Source organism: Suricata suricatta, chromosome 9 (assembly GCF_006229205.1).
Source record: "Suricata suricatta isolate VVHF042 chromosome 9, meerkat_22Aug2017_6uvM2_HiC, whole genome shotgun sequence".
Taxonomy (NCBI): domain Eukaryota; kingdom Metazoa; phylum Chordata; class Mammalia; order Carnivora; family Herpestidae; genus Suricata; species Suricata suricatta.
Window position 1 is genome coordinate 80,701,488 of NC_043708.1, and position 8,841 is coordinate 80,710,328.

The 8,841-nt window shown below is 52.9% G+C and overlaps 1 protein-coding gene across 1 annotated transcript in view; it reads left to right on the forward strand.

The window, feature by feature from the left end:
• DISP2 (dispatched RND transporter family member 2) overlaps positions 1 to 8,841 on the forward strand; it is a 12,182-nt gene that overhangs the window by 749 nt on the left and 2,592 nt on the right. The window contains exons 2-8 of the mRNA XM_029952559.1: positions 4,196 to 4,525; positions 4,800 to 4,829; positions 4,977 to 5,100; positions 5,357 to 5,472; positions 5,649 to 5,776; positions 6,100 to 6,197; positions 7,749 to 8,794. Of these exons, the coding sequence (XP_029808419.1) occupies positions 4,196 to 4,525; positions 4,800 to 4,829; positions 4,977 to 5,100; positions 5,357 to 5,472; positions 5,649 to 5,776; positions 6,100 to 6,197; positions 7,749 to 8,794 (1,872 nt within the window). The remainder of the gene's footprint in view (positions 1 to 4,195; positions 4,526 to 4,799; positions 4,830 to 4,976; positions 5,101 to 5,356; positions 5,473 to 5,648; positions 5,777 to 6,099; positions 6,198 to 7,748; positions 8,795 to 8,841) is intronic.

Below are 8,841 nucleotides of genomic sequence, written 5' to 3' on the forward strand. Positions count from 1 at the left end.
GGATATTTATTTTACCAAGGATAAGCCCTGTCTAGTCTGATCACGTTCCCTGCACATGAGGGTCATTCTTGGGCACAGGAACCACTTGCTTTCTTTCAGCAATTCCCTGAGATCTCTGGCCTCTCTCTGCACTTCCCCAGAGACCCTGGACACTAAGCAGACAAAGGGATATGGTTCAATTTAAGAAACACAAATATGTTCCTGCTGAGCTAAGTACTACTCAGGGGTTAGATACATAGTGAATTAAACAGTCCACATGTGTAAGTACACACAGTCCTTTACATTAACTACAGAGCAATTTGAAATGGTTCTTTCTCTGCTTTTTCTTTTTTAATTACCTTTCTATTTTCCTAGTGGCATGATTTGTTCCCTCATCTTCTTGGCCTGTCTGTGGGATCACATGGATGTCCACATGCTGTGTGACTGTGGGCCTGGGGGTGCCGTTGATGTACATGTACATTTACCTCTTATGAGTCTCTCATGTGTGTCTGGGGCCCTGTCAGCCTGGCCCTGGCTGCTTTAGCCTTGGCCTCTTGATAAAACCTGTGTCACCACTTCCTATCCCCCTGCCTGCCTGCCCCAGTCACTTGGGTTACAGGCCAGCATAGGGTTACATGCTCACCCTTGTCAGAGCCATGGAACTGAGGGGGTAAGAATAAAAGGGGCCTGGAGAGGTAAGGCCTGGGGTGTTTAACTTGTATTATCCTGAGGATATCCTGAGAACAGAGGGCAGCAGGAGCTGGCAGGAGAAATCTCTTATTCTCAAAAGAGTTTGGCTCCTCTCCTTGGGAGGGTTGAGTCTGGAATGTGGAGGGTTTCAAATTCTGCCACACTGACAATGATGGGCACTACTGTCAAGAAGGATGAGATTTGGAACCAGCTGATCTTAGGTCCCTGGATAGGGATAAGGGTGGTGTGAAAGAAGGGGATGGAGCCAGGGGGACCCCAGTAGAAGCAAACCAATGGTAGAGACTGGAATCCCCCTTGAACAGATGCCAGCTAAAGAACAATGCAGGCTTATGAGCTTTGGCAGACTGCTTAAGAGAGAGTTCTCCTTTTCTTCCCCAGCACTTCCAAAGTGCTAGCTTCCCTTGATGAAGAAAAAAACAAAAACAAAAAACAACCAAACACGCCAAGTGGAAAGGCCTAGTTCCTAGGAAAAACCCAGTGCTCAGTGAGTGCTCTAAGGCATGGCATCTGGAAAGGCACCCTGGCTGCCTCACTCTCCTGACCCCTGGAAGGAAGGCTTTGATATAAAGAGGGTGACCAAGGAGCACCTGGCTGGCTCAGTCAGTGGAGCATGTAACTCTTAATCTTGGAGTTGTGAGTTCGAGCCCCACTTTGAGTGTAGAGATTACTTAAAAAAATAAAATCTTAAAAAAATAATAATAAATAAATAAAGAGGAACACCATAACTAATGGGTCATATTCATGCCTTTAGGACTTAACCCAGACCAAAAAGAGTGCCCAGCATGTGGTAGGTGCTAAAAAATGACTTGCAGAAAAATAACCTTAAAGAAGCAAATGTCCACACTTATACACATAAACCCTGGCCATTTATCCAGCTTCCCTATGGCCCATGGGAAGGGCTGTAAGGTCTTTTATCTGCCAGGACGCTGGCTGCTATATCAATTTTATGGATTATCTGAGGTCTTCCTTTAGAACATCTTTGGTCAAATTCCTTTTTTTCTATAGATTGAGTTAGTTTAAAAATAAGTATTGAGGGGCGCCTGGGTGGCTCTGTTGGTTAAGCCTCCGACTTCGGCTCAGGTCAGATCTCATGTCCTTGGGTTCGAGCCCCGCATCAGGCTCTGTGCTGACAGGTAGCTCAGAGCCTGGAGCCTGCTTCCAGTTCTGTGTCTCCTTCTCTCTCTGCCCCTCCCCCTCTCATGCTCTGTCTCTCTCTGTATCAAAAATAAATAAAACATTTAAAAAAAAATAAGTATTGAGTTAGTTTAAAAATAAGTATCAGTGATATTTTTTAAGTTCATTTATTTATTTAGAGAGAGAGGGAGAGAGCCAGCGGGGAAGGGCAGAGAGAGGTGGGGGAGAGAAAGAATCCCAAGGAGGCTCTGACACCATCAGTGCAGAGCCTGATGCAGGACATGAAACCACAAACCATGAGGTCATGACCTGGGCCAAAGTCAAGAGTCGAACACTTAACCGACTGAGCCACCCAGGTGCCCCAATAAGTATCAGTGATTTAAATCATGAGATCAAATTCTGATGCAGCTTTTAGATAACAAAAAGGAAAGTATTTATAATTATATGTGTAGTGAGATTCTCAAGGTGGGAGAAGTTCTAAAATAGAGATATATTATCTGAGGTGCCTAAAGAGGTCAAGTTGTAAACCTAAATAAACTTCTTAAACTATATGCTCCCTGAAGCACTGGGCATGGGAAAGGGCAGGAAAGCAAATGTGTCTTCCACATGCCAGGCTCCATGGGAGGTACCTCACATATGTTGCATCAGTTACTTCCCACACCCAACCTGAGAGGGAGTATTATCAACATCCTCTCACTCAATAGACAAGGATGCCAGCAATCCAAGAATTGTATGTCTTTCCCAAGGCCCCAGAGCTAAAAGATGATACAGTCAGGAGCCCACCTCCAATGCTCCCCCATTTTGCTCTCAGCATGGGGCTCTTTCCCAGACTGCTATGCCAGCCAGCCATCTTGGGTGGAGGAGAAAGAGCTTACCTATTCTATCCAGTTCCTATACTTGGTCTCTGGGCAGAACCCAGCCTCCCTGAACAATGTCTACTTGCCACCATGGCTGGGACTCTGGCACACAGCTCCTTCAGCAGTGCAGCAGGCAGGGACGGAAGCCAGGGTTCGCTCAGCATAAACTACACAACTATACAAGTTCTGGCCAGCCAGGTGAGTCGGTTGAATGGGGAGAGGAGACAGGGCTCCAGCCAGGGCTTCCCAGGCTGGAGCCCCTCTGGGAACCCTCATAGCCCTCAGGTACTCTGTTCTGTGGCCATCTTCTCCTGTCCTAGGTCTGACAATCCTGCCACTGGGTGGGACTCCACCTCCCTCTGCACGCAAGGAGTGGAGCTTAGTCCATGCACTGAATGCTGCTCTCATGAGTAATTTTGAAAGAAGAATCTATTGCTAACTCCTCCTTATTAAGTTCTTTGGGGGTTCCAACTCCCTCTTCCAACTGAGCACACTCTTACAAAGCAAACCTTCAGCCCCATGGCCCAAAGCTGATGGAAGGGCAGCACTTACCTCTGCCAACCCTTCCCTGAGGTTTGGCATACCCCAAACCTCATACTGCTATCAAAGCTGGGCCTTCCTTTGGGCTCCTTCAGCCCTCTGTGACTTCCTCTCTCACAGCGCTCAACATGTTGGACTGTTGTCAACATCTCCTGCCTACTATGAGTACCTAGAAGACAAAGGCCCTGTTCATCCCAGGACCACAATTAGCAGCCTGTCTAGTGCTCAGTATTCATTCAACAAACATTCCCTGGGCACCTTCTGTGTGCGAGTCACTGTTCAAGGCACTAGGGCTCCAAAGATGAACAAATGCACCAGACCCTGCTCTCCCAGAGCCCACATTCCATCTGAGAATCAGGCAACCAGCATGACTTCTGGTTGTGGTGAATGCTGTGAAGAAATATAAAGCAGGGTAAGGAGATAGAGAGCTGACTGGTATTATTTAGAAAGGGTGGCCAGGGAAGTCTTCTCTAAGAAGGTAATAGTTGAACGGAGACTAAAGAGGAGCTGTGAGCCATGCAGTTATCTGGGGGAGAAGCACCCCAAGCTGAAGGAGGAGAAAATCCACAGGCTCTAAGGTGGGAACAAGATTGCAGCAGGTGCTTAAGAGAATGAACAGATGACTGCAGCAGGAAGAGCAAAGAACTGCAAGTCAGAAGGGGGTTTAAGGCCCAGCACTTCATGGCTCACTGAACCTATTTTCAAATCTATAAAACAAGGAAAGTATTTCCCCTATAGGGTTTATGTGAGGAGTTGTTTTGTTTTTTGGGTGTGTGGACAGATGAGCAAATGAGATAGTAGGCTGGGAGGTAGGGCTGGGGATGTAGGGCTGGAGCCTGCACCCTCCTCACTTCTCCCCCAAGACTAGTAATAGAACAACCCCAAGCCCCCGACTCCTTGCCTCAGACTACTTAACGCTGCTGGGGCATGGGGTGACCCCCTGCCCCCATCACCCTTGTCTCCTCTCTCCCCAGGTCCCAGAGCAAGGCTGTGGCCCTGGAGGCAAGCCCAGAGAAAAGCTGCTCCGTCCACAGCTGCCCCCGTGAGGAAACTTCCAGTTCTTCAGGACCCCCACCAGCAACTTCCACCCTCCAGCCTGTGGGCCCATCCAGCCCCTTGGCCCCCTCACACTTCACCTATCCCCGAGTACCACAGGAATACCGGGGGGACAGTTCCCTGCCAGGGCTTGGGGACCGGGCAGCTCTATGCTCCCATGGCTCTAGCCTCAGCCCTTCTCCAGCCCCCTCACAGCGAGATGGGGCCTGGAAGCCACCATCCGTGCAGCACCATGTGGTCAGTGTCAGGTAAGGAGGGGTTCAGCAAGCTGCCACTGGGATGTGCGGCAAGGCTTAAAAATGGAGTGAGCCCCCAGGGCTCAGGACTCCTTCATTAGGAGGCAGCCCAGGATGTCCCCTGCCTTTGATGGAGGAGGCAGCCTGGATGGAAAAGGAAGTAGGGTTGGAGCTTGGGAGGAGAGCAGCCTGAAAGGGTTAGTGCCAAATTCCTCTATCCCCACACCCTACCTCCTACCCTACAAGAGGGCTCTAACAAGCAAGCTTCTTTTCTTCTCTTCCACAGGCAGGAACGGACCTTCCAGATGCCAAAGAGGTAGGCCTGGGTCTTCTCTGGCCCCCTAGGGGTGACTAGGCTGGTGCCACATTTGGCCTCACCACCCCTTCTTGGTGACTCCTAAGCTCCCATGCCCTGCTACCATACCCAACACTGATTCCTGTGGGTCCTCTTCCTCTTTCCTAGCTATTCCCAGCTGATTGCTGAGTGGCCAGTGGCCGTGCTGCTGCTGTGTCTGACTGTCATCCTCCTCTGCACCCTGGCTGGACTGTTGGGGGACCAGCTGCCTGACTTCTCCAAGCCCTTACTGGTAAGAGCTGAGGGGAGGGATGGGGGCCTCCAGGCCTGGCCACCTTGGCTCTGTCTGAGGCAGAAAGTTGGACGATGCAGCTGGAGTGGGGTGGCACTGCAAGTTGGGGAGCAGGTACAGAAGTGATACTCTTGTCCAACAACCTGGACAGGAGGGCTGGCCTTCTCTGATCCAGGGAGGCAAAGGGTCAGGGCCAAGGTGGGCCAGATGGAGCACTCCTCCTCCTGCCTGATCTTCTCTGTCCTCCTCCCTGCAGGGTTTTGAGCCTCGAGACACAGACATTGGGCGCAAGCTAGTGGTCTGGAGAACACTGCAAGCCCTCACAGGCCCCAGGAAGCTGCTTTCTCTCTCCCCAGACTTTGAGCTGAACAGGTAGTGGGTTCCCACCTTTCCACTGTTGAAGCGAATGGGGGAAAGAGAGGGCACTGGGTTACCTCCCTAAATGCAGGTCGGAGGGACTTGCTGGGATCCCCTGGGGAGTGGCGTCTGGCCTGCTCTGAGCCCCTACTCCTTGATGGTGCCTGGCATAGATTTTCTCTCCACCTCAGCTCAAACCCCCACACCACTCTGAGCCCCACACCCTGGAGCAGTGCCCAGGAGGGCTTGGTCCGGCCTCGTAGGATGGTGGAACCCCTGGAAGACAGAGGGCAGGAGAACTTCTTCTGTGGTCCCCCTGGTAAGCTGCAGCCTGGCCAGTTCTTGCCTTTAATAGTGGTCCCCGTCCTACCTACCAGAACAGGATGGCCCAGGAGAACAAATGTGGGAGGTTGGCTGGCATGTTTACATCAAGGAAGTTGGGTTACAGCAACGAGGCTGACAGGTGCTCTAGCCACACAGGGTCTAGCTGGGTGGGGGCAGAGCACCAAATCAGGCAGCCAGGCACAGGCTTCAGACTCCTAAGATCTGAACCTCACATGGCCCTGGGTAAGCGTCTTCCCTCTGGTGGGCCCAGGACCTGATGCCAAAGAGCTGAGCTCTGGGTGGGGGGTTGTGTTACAGAGAAGAGCTATGCACAGCTGGTGTTCATGTCCACCTCAGCGGGCAGCCTGTGGAACCTGCATGCCATCCATTCCATGTGTCGCATGGAACAGGACCAGGTGAGCAGACTGGGTATTGGAGGCTGTTGGGGCGGGGGGGGGGGAGCGCGGGGAGATACCAGGGACCCAATCTCAAGGAAATACAGCTGAGCCAGGACTGCCAGGGTGGGCTAGGGAAGACTACTCCCTGATTAGAAAATTATTCCAACCCTGTTGAGAGGCTCCAAGTTGGGGTGGAGAACGAGGAGGCAACTGTTTTTAGAAGAGCCAAGACACAGAGACTATGTGGAGCCTGGGAATTTTCAAAAGGTCCTGAAAAGAAGCTTCAAGAGCTCTTGAGGAGGACCCAGCCCAAGGGCCCCAGCCTCCATCAACCCAAGCAGTGCCAATCCAGCTGTGCTAACTGGAGAGCCATATACCATGACATCTGAAGAACGATTTGCTGCTAAAAACAGTGTGAACACAACTGAGTAGCCCAAGGCACTCCATACAAGTGTATCCTAAGTACCAAAAGACGCCTTCACACATGCGCCCTGGAGTCAGATGCCTGAATTCAAGACCAGTTCTAACACCTCCTAGCTGTGTAACTGCAGGCACATTTAACCTCTCAGTGCCTCAGGCTTTGTGTATAGAAAATGGGGGAAATAATGGTACTTCTTTTCTCATAGGGACTTGAGACAATTAAAGAAGATAGAATTTGCCATACTGACTGGCAATAGAAATCTCTTAATAAATGTTACTAGTGTCACCATGATCTTAGGCCCAAGGCCATTATAGCCAGTTGGTGGCAACAGGGCCTCTGATTCCTGGAGCCAGTGCCCTCCAAACTACACCAGCTGTTGTGATGTGCTGTGTCAACAGCAGGTGGGAGAGAGATCTCTTTTACACAAGTTCTGTAAAAGAAACAGCCCTGGGGCGCTTGGATGGCTCAGTTGGTTAAGCATCCAGCTTCAGCTCAGGTCATGATCTCATGGTTTGTGGGTTCGAGACCCGTATCGGGCTCTGTGCTGACAGCTAGCTCAGAGCCTGGAGCCTGTTTCGGATTCTGTGTCTCCCTCTCTCTCTGACCCTTCCCTGCTTGCGCTGTCTCTCTCTGTCTCTCAAAAATAAATAAAAAACATTTTAAAAAATTTAAAAAAAGAAAAAAGAAAAGAAACAGCCCTGTCCCGAAGAGAGTTTAAGCAGACCAGTGGATAAAGGTAGGGGGCTAAGGCTTGGCACTGACCTTGATCCTAGAATGTTTTGGCTTCACTTTTCCCACCGTTTGCTTCCAGTTCCCTGGAACCTTGACCCCTCTGTGGTTGGCACTTCCACTTGCACTCCTGGCTCAGACAGTGAAGAGCCAGGGTGTGTGACCTGCAGGGGCCCTTAGGGCAGGACCTCTCAGGGTGAGGCCTCAGGCAGCATCCCTGAGGCTCCTCTTTGATGGAGGCAAGATGTAGTCTGGAGCCAAATGCAACTCTGAGACAAGCCACTTCTACTGGGCTGTGGAGATACCACTCTGCCTCTGTCCTATAGCCTGAAAGGAGGTGAGGGGGCCTTGGACAGAGCTGGGGAAGCCTGGGCCCCTGTGTTGCTCCTGAGCTCTCTCTTGCTGTGTGTGCTGTACAGATCCGCTCCCACACCCGCTTTGGGGCTCTGTGCCAGCGAACGGAAGCCAACAAGTGCTGTCCCAGCTGGTCCCTGGGCAACTATGTGGCCGTGCTCTCCAACCGCTCCTCCTGCCTGGACACTACCCAAGCGGATGCAGCTCGAACGCTGGCCCTTCTGCGGGCCTGTGCCATCTACTACCACCGCGGTGCCCTGGTGCCCTCTTGTCTGGGCCCGGGGCAGGACAAGCCCCCACACTGCGCCCAGGTTCCCACCAAGTGCTTCCGAAGCAGTGCGGTCTACCAACTCCTGCACTTTCTGCTGGACAGGGACTTCCTGAGCCCCCAGACTGCTGACTACCAGGTGCCCTCCCTCAAGTACAGCCTGCTCTTCCTGCCCACTCCAAAGGGTGCCTCCATGATGGGCATCTACCTGGACCGCCTCACCACCCCTTGGGAGCTCTCTGACAACTACACATCCATCACTGGCATGGACCTGGGCCTCAAGCAGGAGCTGCTGAGGCACTACCTGGCCCAGGACACCGTGTACCCCTTGCTGGCCCTGGCTGCCATCTTCCTCAGTATTGCCCTCTACTTGCGCTCCCTCTTTCTCACACTCATGGTGCTGCTGGGGGTGCTGGGGTCCCTGCTGGTTGCCTTCTTCCTTTACCGGGTGGCCTTCCGCATGGCCTACTTCCCCTTTGTCAATCTGGCAGCCTTCGTCCTGCTCAGCAGCGTCTGTGCCAACCACACCCTGATCTTCTTCGACCTGTGGCGCCTCAGCAAGAGCCAGCTTCCCTCGGGGGAGCTGGCACAGCGCGTGGGCCGCACCATGCACCACTTCGGCTACCTGCTGCTAGTCTCCGGCCTCACCACGGCCGCGGCCTTCTATGCCAGCTACCTGAGCCGCCTGCCGGCCGTGCGTTGTTTCGCCCTCTACATGGGCACGGCTGTGCTGGCGCACCTGGCGCTCACGCTGGCCTGGCTGCCCTCCGCCGCCGTGCTCCACGAGCGCTACCTGGCGCGCGGCTGTGCGGCCCGGGCGCAGGGCCCGTGGGGCGGCAGTGCGCCCCGGCGGCTGGCGCTGGCGCTGCACCGGCGGCTCCGCGGCCTTC